General features: G+C 37.6%; 2 protein-coding genes across 6 annotated transcripts in view; both read left to right on the top strand.

Moving 5' to 3' along the window:
• The first annotated feature begins 301 nt into the window (after nt 1-301).
• On the top strand, nt 302-7,515 carry muc13b (mucin 13b, cell surface associated). Its single transcript, XM_051417842.1, is given in 13 exon segments — nt 302-443; nt 1,359-1,654; nt 1,656-1,719; nt 1,884-2,006; nt 2,634-2,743; nt 3,237-3,295; nt 3,434-3,600; nt 4,589-4,717; nt 4,871-4,916; nt 5,070-5,107; nt 5,651-5,738; nt 6,010-6,265; nt 6,450-7,515. Coding segments are annotated over 13 exon segments (1,680 nt in total). The 5' UTR covers nt 302-388; the 3' UTR covers nt 6,699-7,515.
• A 3,466-nt stretch (nt 7,516-10,981) lies between these two features.
• Nucleotides 10,982-19,521, top strand: part of lrp2b (low density lipoprotein receptor-related protein 2b) — a 41,079-nt gene continuing 32,539 nt past the window's right edge. For all 5 annotated transcript variants that reach the window (XM_051418351.1, XM_051418350.1, XM_051418349.1 and 2 more), the window contains exons 1-15: nt 10,982-11,158; nt 12,127-12,237; nt 12,444-12,566; nt 13,035-13,151; nt 13,310-13,420; nt 14,603-14,719; nt 15,380-15,496; nt 15,731-15,874; nt 16,361-16,477; nt 16,968-17,096; nt 17,380-17,549; nt 17,774-17,997; nt 18,300-18,506; nt 18,640-18,842; nt 19,084-19,224. In XM_051418351.1, coding sequence (XP_051274311.1) covers nt 11,092-11,158; nt 12,127-12,237; nt 12,444-12,566; nt 13,035-13,151; nt 13,310-13,420; nt 14,603-14,719; nt 15,380-15,496; nt 15,731-15,874; nt 16,361-16,477; nt 16,968-17,096; nt 17,380-17,549; nt 17,774-17,997; nt 18,300-18,506; nt 18,640-18,842; nt 19,084-19,224 — 2,098 coding nt within the window. In that variant the 5' untranslated portion in view covers nt 10,982-11,091. The remainder of the gene's footprint in view (nt 11,159-12,126; nt 12,238-12,443; nt 12,567-13,034; nt 13,152-13,309; nt 13,421-14,602; nt 14,720-15,379; nt 15,497-15,730; nt 15,875-16,360; nt 16,478-16,967; nt 17,097-17,379; nt 17,550-17,773; nt 17,998-18,299; nt 18,507-18,639; nt 18,843-19,083; nt 19,225-19,521) is intronic.

Below are 19,521 nucleotides of genomic sequence, written 5' to 3'. Positions count from 1 at the left end.
TCATTTCACACAGCAAACAAACAACATGGCCTCCTCTTTTTTTCCTTTGGATTTTGTCTAGATTACATTTTTGAGGTTGTGTTTGTAATTTCTGTAGTCATGCCTGTTTTAATGCTATATAGCTTTATATAGCTGTTAATGCGTGACACACTTTCTGGGCATTAACAAAAACCAGACAGATCAATAGCTTGGAGACATGGAAAGTGGACCCCGAGTTGTCTTTTCTGGGCGGGAAATGTACTTTAGCACAAGGTGCCACCCTCAGAGGTGTGGCTAATGATTAAAACTGCCAGTGGAGGACACCTCAGCCCTCATCCTCCAAGGTTTAGGGCACTAAAGCCTTGTCTAGCGCTCACTGGTATTCTGTTTTGTCTTAACTTCTTTTCCAATGGCTCGAGAATTAAAAAACCTCTGTGTCCTTTGGCTGGTTTCAGCATGTCTTGGTAAGTCATCCTGATTTTCTACGATACATTTAAATCCTCAACATGTTTAAATCTTTGTTAGTCGATAGTCTCTGATAAGTGATCACAAGTTCAATGATCAGGTAAATCTTATAATCGAGATAAATATTCCGGTCTTTTGATTTTAGTAGTACATTTAAATAAGCTTGTATTAATGAATTACACTGAACAACTGTTGTTTTTTCATATATACATGGCTTCCTTGTTTTAAGTTTAGACATAACAACCTTCTTTTTTTTATCTCAGGATTGGTTTAGTGCACAATGGTAAATATTTGACTACTGTGTTGATGGAGACAATCAGACCTTACCTTATGACCCTGTTGTTACCCTACCTTCTTTTGGAAGTCTATTCCAGTCAATGAAATGCCTTTGTTCACCACCTGGTTAAAGCTTTAGATGTTTTAAGCCTAAATGAGCTTTGAGCCAGTTTTATGGGGTAGATGTAGTCTCTTGTATGACCTAATTAGTTCAGAAGCCATTCGGCCCTTGTTTTGTATCAAATTGTTATTTCACTTTATTTTTCCTTTATTTTCATTTGGGCTTTTTACATCCTCAATATAAATATGTGACAAATTGTTTGGATGTGATTTAGAGTGAACAGCTGGACTTTTTTCAGTTTAAAAACACGGCAGTGCCACCACTCACTCACTTTAAGTTGTACTTCTCGTGTCTATGATTAATCCCTTTTCATTTTCAGGTAAAGGGAAAAGCACTGCCTATATACTTATAATTCATTGTGTTGTATCATGAAGCTATGTATAATTCTATCAAAGTACATGATTTGAACATGAAATGCTGATTGCCATTAGCTTTTTGTCAAGATGAAGATAAGGTTATGGCTTTTTTTAAAAAGGAATTTACTCATTATGTTTTCCTCCTGTAACTCAACCACCAGCTACTGAAAGCTTGGTAATGGTAACTAATAGTACTCCTACTACTATTACTCCACCGCCAACTACTGAAGCTCCGGGAGCAAGTTCTCCTAGTCCTACTACTATTACTCCACCGCCAACTACTGAAGCTCCGGGAGCAAGTTCTCCTAGTCCTACTGCTACTACTCTACCGCCAACTACTGACAATCCGGGAGCAAGTTCTCCTAGTCCTACTACTACTACTCTACCGCCAACTACTGGCAATCCGGGAGCAAGTTCTGCTAGTCCTACTGCTACTACTCCACCGCCAGGTACTGGCAATCACCGGAACAGATTCTGCTAGTCCACCTACCCAACCACCACCGACTGAAAACCCGGAAGCAGGTTCGTCACCTTCTACAACACCAGTTCCAACACAGCTTCCTGTTAATTCCACCTCTGTCCAACAACTGTAATTTCCTATGTTACCAAGCCTTTAATGATTTTGGGTGCTTACATGATGCTGTAAATGCTTACATTGTTGTGTGTGTTTTACTTTACATTTAAAGGCCCTTGTGATGTGAACCCATGTGGAATTGGAAGCACCTGTGACCCTCGTCATAATCAAACCTTTGTTTGCTTGTGCTTGGCTGGTGATGTCTACAATTATGACAATACAATTTGTGAGAGGGGTAAGTAACTTGTATAGGCGTGCATGTACAGTATCTGTGGTATGTAGGAGGACCAGGAGCAGTAATATCTAGTGTTGCCATTTATTTATAATTAGCTTGGTTTCAGTGAAGTCTGGAATCAAGACAGTCAACACTATAAGCATCTTTAGAAGACTAGTGCTACATTAATCATTTCATGAAATATGTACATCCACAGTTAAACATTTTGGCATGAGAAGATCATACTGCTCTCATACTTTTAGCTTAGCTTAGCATAAAGACTGGAACAGGTGGAAACAGTTAGCCTGGCCTGGTAACAAAATACACCTACCAGCACCTCTAAATTAACATTATATTATATTACATTATATACATTTTATTTTGTTAGTTCAATCCACAAAGAAAATTTTAAGAACAACTTCCAGAAGTTTTGTTGTTACCATGACGTTTCCAGGCAATCAGAGGAGATTTCTCCTGTCTTTATGCTAAGCTAAGCAGCCATATATTTATTGGACAGGTATTAGAGTGGGCTCAGTCTTTCTCATCTAACTCTTGGAAAGAAAGCAACCAAGCGTATTTACCATATTGCTGAACTATTGTTGTTGAATGTACATGCAACTTTCTGAAGATTATGTTTTCCTGTTTTAGCCAAAGTGTTCCCTGGACATCTAAGCCTGCCTGGAATCAATTACAATAATGAAATGGCTGATAAGACATCAGAAATATTTCTAGACAACTCAAAAGCAATTACTGATGCGGTAAGCAATCAGTTTTGTTTTGTTTGTTTTTGAATTTTAATAAATTCTAGGCTTGGAATAAAGGCAAGTAATGCACACACATTGTTTTTTTTACTTAATTACTTGGCTGCAAGTGATCCATATATTTATCCATGTTTTTCACACATTTAATTTTTTTAAGTCGATCTTTAAACAAGCTAACTGTGCATATCTTGTGCAACAGCAAACACTATGCACCTGTTTTATCTTGTAGGAATTATATTACAATTATAAATAAGTCTTCCTTTTTTGTCCTTTTTAGATGTTTGATATTTTTGATGCAAAAATACCCTGAAAAAGATCTGTTGTTGCTCTCTGTTCACTAACAACTGTGATAGTTCAACTCACCTGTGCTACATTTGGGTATTAAACCTGTTGTGTGTGGTAATGAATATACTATCCTGCTGCACAGTGTCTATGCATTCCCAGTGAAATGATGGCCTTAAAAACATTGTATTTTATTTCCAAAACACAGCTGTCGGCTGAATTAAACAAAACTGAGGGTTACTCTGGATCTATAGTGCTGGAAATCCGGTAAGTCGCAAAGTGACTGGTTTAACCATCTTATTGTCTCTCTATCTCAAACCATAACTTCTACAGTACACTTACAGCACATTGCACATAATCATTGCAAAATATAATCATCATTAAGTGTCATTTTTGTCTATATAGGCCCATTAACAACGGCAAAGTTTGGTTAAGGAACAGTAAAGGGGTCAATGCAACTGTAGAGATCACCTACGCACCAAGCGCTGACATCAAAACAGAAGAGGTTTTAACAGCAATAAAAATTGGCGCTACGTGTTCAGACTGTACACTGAAAGGCTCAACTTTTGTTGGTAAGTTATCAGTCATGTATTTGTCTGATCTTTATGTAGTTTGATGGTGACAATTGTCTAAATAACATCCAAACAAGACATATATTCATTTTCAGGTAGGATATAATGACAAAATGCTGTGCACTGTATCTACAGCACTGTGTGAAATGCATTCATTCATTCATTCATTCATCTGTTACAAAATGGAATTTTAAAAAAAAGTATCCTTTACAAATTTTTATTTCGTCCATCAAACATTTCTAACTATTCAGGCTATGAAATGCAGAGAATTTTTTTTGTTTTAAGAACTACACTCATTTTGAAGGGGTTTTGTTCCAGCGATCATTTCACTTACTGTGGTAAACAAACAAAAAAGTTTTATTATAATATATGATGAGAAGATTGGCATCAAAATGTGTTTGTTGTGTGTCTATCACATGGTGTGCCTACTAATGCATTAACAGCAACATAGTGCTGTTTATTATTTTGTGCTGCAAATTATCTTCAGTTACTTTAATAAACTGAAGACAACTAATGTTTTCACACATCCTGTGTAGGGAATTCTTGATTGTATCTGTTTTTAAGTGAGTCATGGTTTCATGCTGTTGATTTATAATGAATATGTTACTACCAATGAAATCTGTGGCTTAGAAGACATACATCTAAGAAAATTAGCTTAATCAAGTGGTCTATCCCACCATATAATGAGTAACGGCCACTTAACAATACAATAATTACTCAATTCCTGTCTATACTGTAGTATACTGTGTAACGTAACCAATAGGCAACACGCTGGTCCCCCTGTCATTGCATATATAGTGACCTTCGTACGGTGTACAGAATATAATTCAGCCAATGACTAATAATGTCTTTCTGGTAATGGTAATACTATCACCACATTGTACATTTCTGTCCACAGTTCATATCATGTTATTTTTCTCTGTATTTTACACCACTGCACTGAGTTAGGTGTACTGATACTATCTTTTTTTGTTTGCTTTATTTATAGATGAAAACCTGTGTGATAACAGTCCCTGTGATGAAAAATCTGTAACATGCTCATCAGCAGATGGAGATTTTAACTGTACATGTATCGAAAACTACATTAAGACAGACTTCAGTAACAGAATTTGCATTGGTAAGACCATTCAGTGAGTGAGAGAGCGAGAGAGAGAGAGAGAGAGAGAGAGAGAGAGAGAGAGAGAGTGTGTGTCTGTGTGTGTGTGTGTGTTATATAATATCCTTTCTTTAACTAAAAAACAAATGACCTCAACTTTTTCTGTTTTTGCAGCTTGTCCCAGTGGCACAAAAGCTGATGAATCCTCTGAATGTGTCGCGTAAGTGCCTAAATGACATAGCATGTTCGGAAAATGACTGAAGATCTAAAATGATCTAATTGTACTTAGACATTTCATGCAAACCATCGTTGAGTAGGGAAAAAGCTGAGAGTCAATACAATTGTGACATGAACTATTCTTCTTGTCTTTTAGTTGTCCATTTGGTTATTCTGGTTTTAACTGCAATGAATGTGAGTATACAGCATGTGGTTGACAGTGAAGGCAAAAAGAACAACAAAACACATAATGACAACCAAAAAATAAACATAAAAAATCACTATTTGAAAATAGTTATATGAACTTGTTGCAAACTCACATAGAAATTGTAATACCTCCCTAAATCATGTTCATACACAACTCCTGGAAAATGCAAAATAATTTAGGGGGAAACATAATCCTGCTTGTATTGCTTTAATATCAATGCATGGCAAGTAAATTACTGTTTAAGACACCGTTTTCAGTTTGGTCAGTTTGGTCTGTGCTGCAGTGGTCTATAATACTTGCTTTACAACAGGATCTGTGTACTGAATGTATGTTCTTTGAGCAGATTTTGGATAAAGGTTACATTACTTCCATGACAAAAATACCGTAGTAGGTACATTTATATATAAAATCAGTGGATTTGATTTCATTATTGCTATGATTCTGATTGTGGAAGCTCTTTTTAGGTTTTGTTTTAGAAAAAATATTTCCATAGCCTTTTTACTGATGTCATTATCATTGTGTTTTGTTAGCATGGCAGCTGACACTGGTGATTGTCGGGTCCGTGTTAGGGGGACTGCTGCTCATCACACTCATTCTTCTGCCTGTTGTGGCACTCAAGTGAGTTTGTCATCTATTTATCACACACTCCTAGACATTTTTTGCCTCATTCATGCTACACATGAATCTTTATGCAACCTGGCACATTAATTATTAAAGATAGCCTGGTGTTTTTAACTCCCAATCACAATTTGTTTGCAAATATTTAGAGTCAAAGAAAAATCAATTTACATATGTAATGTAATATATTATGTAATAAATAAACTATAATACATTAATACAGATACAAATAGAGTAGACAGTAATATCTACTTTTGTTTTATCTTTTCAGATCCCCAAAGAAGAGTTCCAAGAAGAAGAACAAAAATGCAGACATTGGGACTTACGTCACCCACTCTCCTGCCAAGGCACCATTGGTTAACGGCAACCACACAGCCGCATTTAATGGGCAGGCCAATTCCTTTGCCAATGCTGGGGTGCCTAGGATCCCACGGGCCACAACCACCAGTAGCTGGGACAGCAGGACCAACCTTGAGATGACTCCAAGCAATAGCCGGCAAAACCTTGTCAATTCGGGGAGGAACATGGTGAGTATGCCTCTGTGTGTGTTTCATGTATAATGTGGGAGGGAGGTGAGGATAAGCTAAAGAAGTATAAAAAGAATGCTGAGCAGAAAATGAATGAAAATATTCAGCAGGGTAAGAGAGGAGAAAATCTGGCACATACTTGGTTTTGCAATTCTCTCATAAAGAAAGTCTCTTTTCATTGCAGCGGCAGTTTGAAGACGATGATGACATGCCCCCTTATGCTCAGGTTCGACCCCAGAGCAGCCTCTATGATCAGGCTCGACCCCAGAGCAGCCTCTACGCTCAGGCTCGACCCCAGAACAACCCCTATGCCCAGGATCGACCCCAGAACAACCCCTATGCCCAGGATCGACCCCAGAACAACCCGTACGCTTCGAGCCAAGGCCAATCAAACCCTTACTACACGCATGACAATGGAAGACGGTTCAATTAATGAGGAACCACAAAGGTTTATCCTACAGTGACACTTGCCCAGATCAAAAACTTGTTGAGGTTTCATTGGAAACATCTCAGAATAATTCTTTCCCTAAAAAATAACTGTTCACTGTTAATATAGTATTATGGTAAGAGTTGTTTTAACAGAAGCACTAATTACTATTACTGTGCCATATGGCAGGTATGTTCTTTCACCACACTGACCAGCATTGTTCTATTCTGTAAGCTGTCATAAATCATTCCTGTCTTTGCTTGACTAATCTCTGTGAAAGTTTGAGAAACGTACACTGTAGTTATCTTTGCCGTCTATGAATATTGATATTACTTACTTAAAGATCATCTCCAGACATGTACTATGACATATAGAAATAATTTGTTTAGTATAATTTACACATTAAAATCCTTAAAAAGGCATTTACTCCTACCTCAAATGTCTCTTACTTCATTATAAAGTCCATTCTCAGTGTATGTGATGTCACAACACATGCGTGTAGGCCCCGCCCCTTAAAATCTGATTTTAAATAAGCACAGAGAAACTTTCCACTTTCATGAAAAGCCTATTTTTGAGTAGACAGGAACTTAAGAAAGTGTAATTGTTTAATGGCATTGAGGCAGAAATTGATACTTTGATCAGGCTGAAACCCAGAAATGAGAATGTTCATTATCTTTCTCTTGCCATGTTATTAAATGGCTCGTCTATGAATTTACAAGTTATCATTTCGCATGTAAAATGATTTAAGGTTCTGTTTTTTTTTATAATGAGACAAGTTTCTTTTGTTCAAATAAAATCAAATGAGTTATTCTTTCAAATTAGGGCATATTTGTCCGTTCATATATTTTTAAATGTTTACTACATTGAAATTGTTTTGTCTGTTTTGTATAGCTGAGAGTATATTTTGTGTATTATTAACAACTTTCATGTCTTATTGATAAGAAGCTGTTTATTTAACTGAATAAAATAAAATAGCAAAATTTCCATGTCCAAAATATGTCACTCATAATATCATATGACATTAAATTCATCCACTACTTTAAATGTTTAACAAGGTTATGTTATATTAAAACATTTCAACCCTGAATACAATTGATTTAAAAACGTTGCACGCATTAATGCTACAGCTGGAGGGCGCCAAAGTTTTACAAACACAGAGACTTAAGTCATTTGTGTCGGTGATGAATACAGGGTTGACATACAATGCCTTATAGTTGGTGTGTCCACAGGATTTAGTTATCTGAGCTGGTGATCTAACTTACTTACAAGCTAGGACCACAGTGATTCACCAAAGCTGCTGGCTGTCTGCGTTAGGCTACAAAATGTCTATTTCTATTTCAAGAAGCAACCACTACACCACTGCCCAATCTTTGTAGATCTACAGCATTAAAACTGAAAAAAATACCAAGAGGAAATGGAATTAGGGGTGAAAGCAAACCAAAAGTGTGTGTCAGTTTAGTAACAAATGCCATTTTTCATCAACATGCAACAACAACAGAGAAACAGTGACTAAATGTGCAGCAGGTGAATGAGTCAGAAAAACGTGATTTTAAGCTTCAGTGACTGGGAACACATGGTTGTAAGGAGCACATAATCTGTGTTGTGGGAAGTTAACATCTGATTTATTGAACTGCTGATATACTACTTGCCAGAGCAGATGGTTTACATATTATTTAGCTGTAACTGTAGCTTCACAGTTTTTCTTTCTCACTCTACTGAGGAGGATAAATGTAACAGAAAAGACTTTTCTGTATAGGCTTTGAAGCACTTGGCATTGTCAAATCTTTTACTTTTAAGTGAAAATGGAAATACTACAGTGTAAACATACTCTGCCACAAGAAAAAGCCTTGCAAGTAAAAGTGCAAAAGTATTAGGATGAAAATATCCTTAAAGCACCTAAAGTAAACGTACTCATCATGCAGAATATATCAAATATAGAAAAATATTTATCATTGGATTATAATTAGTGATGCATTCATGTCTTCATCACTTTACCACAGCTGGTATAGTACTTTATATACATACTTCCGGGTAGCTTAGCCTATAGTCATTTAATTTGTTGATTTATATTGGCTCCAAAAGTGGAGTAGAAGTATGAAGTAACATAAAATGAAAACGCTCCTCAACATTGTACTTAAATACATCTTGTCTCATTCTACAGCTGGTATATATTCACCACCGTTTATGTCACTAAGCACTAGTCCTTTGTGCTGTAAACCAACTATGCAGATTCACCGTGACAAGGTCACACATTGTAAAATGCAATAAAGAACAGGAGAAGCTGCCAATAGTTTGATAAATAATGTGGCAATCATAGATATTAACACGCCACACAGCTCATTTAAGTTAATGATTACTTTATTTTTCTGCTCAAACAGGTTGGAATTCATAGACACACATTCATAAATATAAAGTAAAGATAATAAATATAATAAAGTAAAAATCCAGTGTGTAACATTCTGGCTGGATTACTGCAACTCTTTATTATCAGGTTGCCCCAATAAGTCCATTAAAACGCTCCAATTAATTCAGAACGCTGCAGCACGAGTACTGACAGGAACTAGAAAAAGAGATCACATCTCTCCTGTACTAGCTTCTCTGCATTGGCTCCCTGTAAAATGTAGAATGGAGTTTATAATCCTCCTCCTCACCTATAAAGCTCTTCATGGTCAGGCTCCTTCATATCTTAAAGAGCTCATAGTACCCTATTACCCCTCTAGAACACTACGTTCTCTGAATGCTGGGCTACTTGTGGTTCCTATAGTCTCTAAAAGTAGAACAGGAGCCAGAGCCTTCAGTTACCAAGCTCCTCTCCTGTGGAACCAGCTTCCATTTGTGGTTCGGGAGGCAGACACCCTCACCACATTCAAGAGTAGGCTTAAGACATTCCTCTTTGATAAAGCTTATAGTTAGGGCTGGATCAGGTGAGTCCTGAACCATCCCTTAGTTATGCTGCTATAGGCCTAGACTATCGGGGGATTTCCCATGGTGCACAGAGCTCCTCTCTTCCTCTCTCTTTCTGCACTCATTCATGTCCCATTAATGCATGTTACTAACTTCACTTCTTCCCCGGAGTTCTTGTGCTTTCTCATCTCGCAGGTTCTTGTCGATCCTGGTGGAGCCTCCTGCCATGGTCCTGCTAGATTGCCATTGCTAAAACTGTTGTTGCTGTGCACCTGTCTGTCTGTCTCTCTCTCTCTCTCTCTCTCTCTCTCTCTCTCTCTCTCTCTCTCTCTCTCTCTCTCTCTCTCTCACACCCCAACTGGTCGAGACAGACGACCACCCACCTAGAGCCGGAGGATCTGTCCTAGGTTTCTGCCTTTTAACAGGCAGTTTTTCCTTGCCCTTGTCGCCAAGTGCTTGCTCATGGTGGTACTGTTGGGTCTCTGTAATTAATGTTTTAAAGAGTTTGGTCTAGACCTGCTCTATTTGAAAAGTGTCCTGGGATAACTTCTGTTATGAATTGGCGCTATACAAATAAAATTGAATTGAATTGAATTGAATTGAATTGGAGGCTCTATTGGCAGAAATGGAAATATATGGGAATATTCATAGGTATGTTTTCATTAGTGTGTAATCATCTGAATATAGGCATGGAATGAGAATGAGCTCTTTATGTCACCATGGGTCACCTTCCACGGAGTTCGCCATGTTGAACCACCATGTTTTCGACAGACTTTTTGTCCTACACACTTCACAACCCGTCCTTATTCACAGGTAGTCAAATATGGACGCCAGCAGCGTTCAGATACTTGCAATCTGCAAGATCACTGCTAGATGCCACTAAATCCTACACACTACACAAATAAAAGCAGTGTGCAGTACAACCCAATACTATACTGCTATTGTACACCACCCCTGTATTAAATTACAAATGTAACAATCATATTTACTGCAGGGATTGCGAGTTGTATTTGGGATTTGTATTTTTTTACAATTCATTTAACAGGTGTCACGTGTAAGATATTCATATTTAAATCGTGGTCTCAACTACAGTGTGTTTTCTGTGGGTTATTTTGATTATAAAGCATGTCAATTGTGCTTTAGTGTTTTGTTTGTTTGTTGTTGTTTTTTAAAGCATGTTTATTCTTATGAACTATAATGTTTTATTAATCCTGGTGCAGTGTTAACTTCCTGAGGTAGACTGTTACACAAAAATGAGTAGCTTCTTTTTCTTGCTGATGTAGACAACATACCAACAGGTAAAAGTTAATCTTAGATGAAGTTTATGTAGAGGGGCTAGCCATAAAAAGCGGTTTAACTCCTTGTCACATTATTGGTCCGCTGGTTGCTCCTGGCTGTGCATCTCAGTCCCAAAGGTAGTATCTTCCCCAGGCTCATTTGGGTTAGCTTTAGTATGAGTGTACACACTTTGTCAAAGTAACACCAGAATTAAATTATGGGCCTTAGCGGTCTTCATCTTCTATCTCTTCTACTGCTGTCTCAAGGAATTCAACTTACTCAAGGTATGTGGATACTCTTGATTTCACAATAATACGTTTTCTAGACACTAATATGTTAAAGATAAGTAATGAGAGAAGGATAAAACTATTACCAATGCTAAGAAGTGGGATTTTCAGGATTTTTGCATAATCATAGTGCTATTTTCATCAAAACACTGAGTTTTAATGGATTTCCTCTTTCACAAATATTGTAAAATATTGTAAGTTTTTTCCCCCAAATCTGTTTGGTGATGGGTTTTTGGGCTTTTTTGTAGGATATTTTACAGGACATTTCCAGAGCTGTACAAAATTTTTTGAGTAATTTGGCACTCACTTTGAAAAAAGAATATATTAGATTAATGAAAACCATGAAATTATTGACAATTTTTGCTGAAATCATTAAATCTTAAAACAAGCTTTTTAAAAGTTAGTTGTATTGTAACATGATGTTCAAGAATAAAAGGTAAAAGTTTACCGAAGTGTATTAGCATTTAGAAATTTTAAAATCGTACCTATGCAAGGTTTTCGGTAACCAGAAATTTACAATACAAAGCACACATTTTTGACTTTTTATCAAATTCAAAAATTTCACAAATACTGAAACGTTAAAAATGCACAAGAGATACAAAGTACACATCTCTGTGCTGATTCAGACTTCAATAATCTATTGGAAATGATAGTCTGCATACTCCAAGGTCATAAAATGGATTGTTCATAGATGGTGAAGAATTAACTATCCTTTAATGGCCGAATCACATGTTTTAAGGTTCAAATGTTGCATACAGTCTGCCCAAACCTGTCATAAAAATGGTAATTCATTTGTCAAGGAAACAGTAAAAACAAAACACTATCTTTTCATTTATCACTGAATGTATTTTAAACGATATTAAATGTGTGACTGAAACCACACAGTTCAGGCTCACACTATGCCCATAAAGCGATAAATGGTGACAGATGTTTTATCCTTCCGTCTCTGTGTGCGTTTTCTGCAGGAAGTTGTGACAGTACGGAGTTTCAGTGCTCCAGTGGACAATGCGTCGACATAGCTTGGAGGTGTGATGGGACCAAAGACTGCACGGATGACTCAGATGAGCTGAACTGTCGTGAGTATTATAAACAATTACTGGAAACACAGTGCAGTACAAAGAAAATAAGTGTTTCCAGTGGTTTGATAAACTCTTCACACAGACATACAGCATATGAATGTCTATGTGATAATCTGTGGTACAGAAACATAAAACCAAGCCTGAACATAGAACCATAAGCATTGTTAATTGTGTGTAAACTCTTGTTTTGTTCTCTGTGGCAGCACCTCCATCGTGCACCTCACAGGAATTTAAGTGTGTAACAAGCGGTGAATGCATCTCTTTGGGATTTGTCTGTGATGGGGACGAAGACTGCATCGATGGCTCAGATGAACAAAGAACCTGTGGTATGCAGATTGTTTCTGTGCTGTAGTGGAGAGGCTATTTATTCTTTGTTCCAATTGACACACCTTCTATGAACAAGAGTATGTTATATCATTCAGAAGCTAAAGGAGGGTCATGGGGGACAAAAACCAGCCTTATCATGTGGAGTAATGAAGAGTAAAACCACAAGGTGGCCACATCATCTCAGTATAAAACTTAAGCCTTTCAACAGGAAAATGTATGGAGTTCAAATTAAACTTGTAGACCTAATATGTGTAAATAAACTTTACACCACAATCCAAATTTCTCTTATATGAACATACCTTTGATAAGAAAACCCTTAACCCTGGCTGTCTTCATGTCAGGAGTTCCTTATAGCTAAAGCTGATAATATACCCGTTCATGTTGTCATTTTCTGTTCAAAATCACATTTCTAATTCCCCTTCAACATTGCATTTTGTAACAAAACCCATCACATGCTCTTGATTCAGGTGGACAGACCTGCAGCCCAGACCAGTTCACCTGCCAGGAGGGCCAATGTATCCCTGGCAAATACAGATGTGACCATGTAAAGGACTGCGTGGACAACTCTGATGAGAACAACTGCAGTAAGACTTTTACATCTACAATGAACTTACCACACTGTAGAGCCTGTCAGATATTTACCCTTATGATCTCTAACAGGTGAAGGGATCTGATAGGGATACAGTTATTACAGAAAATATCTAGTGCCTAAATTGATAGAAAAGGCTTGTGGTTTTTGCAGACTATCCACGTTGCACTGAGAAGACATGCGCTAATGGGGCCTGTTACAACAACTCTCAGGACTGCAATGGGCTACAGGACTGCAGAGATGGCTCTGATGAATTCAACTGCAGTGAGTAGACAAGACTTGCAGCAAACCCTAGTGTTTAATTGGAAGAGATGGTTTTGCACACAGTTACGTAAGAATATGTTCTGCAACACTGAGGGAAAAAAGGCAGTATTAGATTACATTTACCCCAGAGTAATGCCTTTCTGTGCAAAAAGTTGCTTAATATGGTACAGAGCAGTGATTTGTAGGCCTACGCATGCATTATGAGTTATTTCCATGTGGACCATGGGCAAATGGGTATAATGGAGTTAAGTTGCTCTAATACAAATGTGGACCACAGCCAAACACAGATTGTTTGCTGAGAGTGAGATATTATTATCATTAGTAGTAGTAGTAGTATATTCTATACACATTATTTTTCTACTATTTTCTATGACAAGACATTCATATTTTTATTGAGTCGAACACAGTGAGAATGTAATTTCCAGCCGCCATCTTTATTTTGTTTAAGTCGTAACTATGAAAAAGGGTAAAGAAAAAAAGTTTCTGAGCAGCAGACTGAATATTTTAGTGGTTAAATAATCTGGAAATGTCTTCAAAGCAGCCGTAAGTTTTGTCAAACGATTTAAGTTTCTTTTTAAAATAAACTTTGGCTAGCTTTGACTAGCTTGAATGCATCCTTAGCTAGCTAGCATACACATTAGCGTTAATGGCTATGAAGGGCACTAACTAGCATTGGAAATCCATATCATATGTATGTATGTGTCCCTGTCAGTGGTTTGTTCAATGCTTTGCTCTAATTTATTTTCATTTTTTTCTTGAGGCTGTTTTCTTTACTTGCACTTAGCCTAGCTGTGCATCATTTTATGGTATTATAGCTAAAAGTAATAAAGCTCAACCTTTGTACTTATTTTATAATTCAGCTTCCTCTTGATTTTGATGAATCAGAAATGAAACTTATTCCACTGTTGCTTCTGCTTAGGCTGCATGTACTTTAGGTAGAGGCTGTTTTGCTTAGCTTAAGTAATAATAATAATAATAATAATAATAATAATAATAATAATAATGATAATAATCTTTCTTTTTAAACCCATTTTGCAAAGTGCTTCATACAAGGGAACAACTTCTTAACAAGCAGATCATAAAAACAAATTCAAACCAGCAAAACGGCAGCCAAAAATAATAGGCCACAGTTATTCATAAATGTTTGACTTCTTAAATTCAGTCACTGTGTTTTATTTGCAGCGACACAGCACTGTCCTATCCACCAGTATCAGTGTGCAAATGGCTACTGCATCCCACGTCCCTTTGTGTGTGACCACTTTGATGACTGTGGGGACAACAGCGATGAGCAAGGCTGTGGTAAGGATGAAAGTGACCCTACAGAAGTGCAACCCTAATGACCGTGAAACTGGCATCATTTCAGTATTTCTCCAAGTCATCTTAAAGTGTTCAGTTGATGGCATCATCTTGTTGAAAGACCAACCTGTTTTTTAAGCTTTAAAGGAAGACTTGCAATCCTACTAAACTGTGTTGTTTTCCTATTTTTAGGTTGCTCAATAGTTGAATTCAATGTCCGTTAGGGCTGTAAGAAAATATACTTGAGTGTATATTATGTTTCGATACTGTATCGATTCTTAAAAAACGCTCTTATCAATTTTTAATTAGTAGTTTGCAAAGAGTTGTTTCGGTGGTTACCGGCCCACTAGATAGCAGTATTGTAATTGTCCTGAATGTTTTAAATAGTTTTACAAAAAGATTTACAGACATACATACAGGTTTTGAAAGATGGGCAAGAATCCCAAAGCCATTGCTTACATTTCACTTCTAAAACAGTCTTATCTAATACAAATTTTGCATTTGTTGTTGTAGTGATTTTTTGTTTTTTTATGGACCATTTGATTGACACAATGCTTATATGCCCATATGTTATATAACAATCATCTCAAGTATTAAATTCCAATCAAAAAAGTGCCGAAATAAAATGCAGATAAATGTGAGTTCTATCTATTTATTCTTTAGTGTACCAGAGCTGCAGCGGCAATGAGTTCACATGTACCAGTGGCCGTTGTATTCCTCAGAGCTGGGTGTGTGACCAGTTCAACGACTGTGGGGACTACAGTGATGAAAGAGGATGTGGTGAGAAAACTTGTTCTTACGGGTGGACTTCTAATAGTCATTTTGAAAAACATTTGGCTAGAGACTAGACTGAAAATGTATATATTTGTATATATTATAAATTTCATGGGGCAAGTGCTTGTCACAGTGGATACTGTAGAGTTTTTGAAACCAGGTTCTGACTCATCATCAGAAAGATTGATAGATTAGTTTTTTTGCATCACTTAAAAAATAGTGTGTCTTTGATTTTTTAAGATAGTAACTCTCGAGGCTGTTATCCGGGAGAGTGGGGATGCCCTGGCTCGTCATTATGTATATCAGTGGCCAAAGTGTGTGACGGAAAACCTGACTGTCCTGGAGGAACAGACGAGACCAACTCCACAGCAGAGCAAACCTGCAGTAAGTAACGCAGATGTACATTTTCCACAGAAAACATGCAAGAATGCTGTTTGTATACACATTTATATTTGTCTATGCCTGCAGTACAAACACTGAGTTCATGTGAACTGAATTAAATGTTGCCTGGTCACATGTCGAACAACCCACACTGCAGCACTTTCAAAGAGCTGTAACTTTTAGTGCTAAAGGTTTTAGACACAGTATTTTGTACTCATAAATGTTTCTCAGAGGTCAGCTGTTGTGATTATAGCTTTCGTCTTCTTTATCACTGCCTCCACACACATATATAGTTCAAGATTAACCTGAAATTTTCCTTGGGCCAACACTAATGGCCTCCACACTGAGTTGATGATGGCTATAAAGTTAACCACGTTACTGATGATTCTCTGGCAGACAAAGCTGCGTAGATCATGATGAGGAAGTAAAAATCTTAAACTGTAGTCTAGGTTTGACCATGATGTTGATTTATATGAGTTTTACTCACAGGCCTGGAGCAGTGCTCTGCCCTGAGCTGCGAGTTCCACTGCCACCTGTCTCCTCAGGGAGGTGCTTGCTACTGCCCTGATGGGTTCATTGTAGCCAATGACAGCCGTTCCTGTGTTGGTGAGTGCCACATTTCATATTTATTTTTTGTGAAAATAAAATCTATATTTGTGGATTCTCGGTTAATCACAGATTTTGGGAAGCTTTTTTAAATCTATACTGTAGTTAAGCAACAGGAAAGAGTTGAACTATTCAACAAAATAGCACTTAGTACGAATGAAGTGATTGATGGAGTTGGATCGTGAGTGTTTCATTTCTACGATGTCCGAACATTTCTGCATATCGGTGGTCATAATTAGTTCTACTGTATCATAAATACATTACAGGATACCATATTCTGTTTTTATTGCAAAATATCCCTGACCTTTAGTGTTAAACAGCTTGTTTTGATGAACAGAGCACAGAGCTTTTGGTCTCGGTTTAAGCTATTAACATGAGTTAGCCTTGAAAAGCTAAAATTGCCGTATTAATTTCACGGCACTCTGGTTGCAAATTACTGGTATAGATCCTCATCCTAATGCTTAAAATGGCTTCTTGTTCTATTGCCCAGACTATGATGACTGTCAGATGTGGGGGATCTGTGATCAGATGTGTGAAGATCGTCCTGGGACACACCACTGTAGCTGTGCTGATGGATACTTCTTGGAGCAGGGTCATGTCTGCAAAGCCAATGTGTCAGGTATAAGGAGTCACACAGTAGCTTTATTTGATATGTATCTGCTGCTACACAAACGGTGTGGTGTTTCAAAGATCAATATGATATAATAAAGGAGACAATGCTGCAAAGTGACCATGCAATAAGGAGAAATCCTGAGTCAAAAATATTTTATATATATATATATATATATATACTTTTATATAATAAATATGTATATTTTTTATGATTATATCAGATTAAGATAAAATAAGCTATAACTTTTTTAAATTAATTCACTGCTGAGGTCTGACTATGTGTTTTCCAGCTGGACTGCCACAACTCATTTTCACTGGTGGGGGTGATGTGATGATGGCTGATATACACGGGCGCTTTATCAGAACTCTGGTGCCGTCTCAGGGCAAAGGTTATGCTGTCGGGGTGGCATACCACTGGCATAGCGACACAGTCTTCTGGAGTGATACATATACCAAAAAGGTCAGTCTGGTAACATTTTCAATGACGGTATTCTTTCTCGTTACCATCTTTATAGTTTCTTTATCTAACTGCAAAACCCAAAGTACTTGTGTATCCAAACTGGACCAGTAGTTCAGCAGAAATCATCTCTGGCCACTGGGAAGCTGTGCTGGAGCAACTATGGTTTATGTGTGAATTGAGGAAGAAAGAGCCATTCATCCCAAACCATTTCATTCTTTTGCCAGGTATACTCTGCCAACTACAATGGGGATGACATTAAGGAGATACTGACTACTGCAGTCCACAATGTCCAGAACCTCGCTGTGGACTGGGTCAACTTCAAACTCTATGTCTTAGAGGCCATGGTGGAGCGCATTGACATGTGCGACTTTGATGGAGGGAATAGGGTCACACTGGTGGCTGAAAACCTGCAGACTCCTCATGGCCTCGTCCTGGACCCTACAGTGGGGTGGGTTTAAGTGCTGCGGTCTGTCAGTACTTTGAAAGATCATTGCTGTTATAACATTGGTCATGTTTTTTTTTCTTTTAAATGAAACTTGAAGCATTGTTGTAAAGACTCGTCCACGGACCAGTCTTTACTTGTCATTATCATTTAAGATTATCAGTTCTGGCCAATTTATGGTCAAATACAAATACGAGAATTCAAATTAATCCTGTTAAAGGACACAATATTTCTATATTACCAAGAGTTTTCACATCCACTTGACCTGGCATCATATAGCATCCCTTATTTTGTGTTTGTTTTTGCAGCTACATGTTCTTCACAGACATGGGCATTTCCAGTGAAAATATGAAGCTTGAACGTGCCTTCATGGATGGCAGTAACCGTCTTGAGCTGGTGAAGAGCAGACTCGGCACTCCAACAGGAATTACCCTAGATATTGTCACTCAGAGAGTCTACTGGTCTGACAGCCACTTTGACACAGTGGAGACTGTCACCTACAGTGGTTTGGACAGGTAAAGGTTGCACTGAAAACGTTATTAAAGATTTCTCCTTTCCCAGACAGTACTGTGAACTAAAAAGGGAAACAGTGATGCATACATGTTGTTCTCTCCTTTATGGTTATTCTGAGGTTTTGTTGTTTCCCAGGAAAATAGTCCTCAATGGTGGAACCCAGGCCCCACATCCCTTTGGAATTGCCGTGTTTGAAAACCACGTATTCTTCACTGACTGGACCAAGATGGGTGTAGTGAGAGCTAACCGCTTCAACGGCAGCAACCCAGCACTCCTCTATCGTACCGCAAAGCGACCGGGACATGTTGTAGTTTCACACCCTGTCCTGCAACCTGTTGGTAAGGAAACACACTTCCATACAGATGTCTGTGTGTGTCTGCTGGTAGTATAGAATTCATTCCGACATGCGTTTCCTATTTGTTTTTTGGCTCAGAATTATTTCTAAATACTGCCAACATTCATTCATTTTGTTTTACACTAGATACACTGTGAATCTCATCCATTATATTACTTAATACTGCACTAACATGAAAAACAACAGTGCTGTGATAAAATGACCACATCTGTCATGTCCTACAGTGATGAACCCTTGCGGCAGACACAACGGTGGCTGTCAGCAAATTTGTGTATTGAGTCACCGTTCCGACAATGATGGTCTGGGCTTCCGCTGCAAGTGTCGCCATGGTTACGACCTGCATTCTGATCGTCGGACCTGCTTTAGTGAGTTTCCTTTAATTGAGGGCTAAATTATAATGACCTGATGTTCAGAATTGGTCTGTTGTTACTTCACGAAATTGTCTGTGTTCTGCTGCTGGATCTTTTTAATTAGTAATAAAATAATGGACATTTACAACATTTTACACTCATATTTTCTAAATTTTAATGATTTTTAAGCTATCATCATGACATATTTTTCTTCTCAAATATTTTTGTCTCAGTTAGCTCAACAAACTAAGACATGCAGAAATGTAAGATTAAATTGTTTCAACAGTACTTTTCACTGCTAGTAACCGCTAC

This window comes from Dicentrarchus labrax, unplaced genomic scaffold, assembly GCF_905237075.1.
Source record: "Dicentrarchus labrax unplaced genomic scaffold, dlabrax2021, whole genome shotgun sequence".
NCBI classification, from domain to species: Eukaryota; Metazoa; Chordata; class Actinopteri; family Moronidae; genus Dicentrarchus; species Dicentrarchus labrax.
This window is presented reverse-complemented; position numbering and strand designations above follow the sequence as displayed.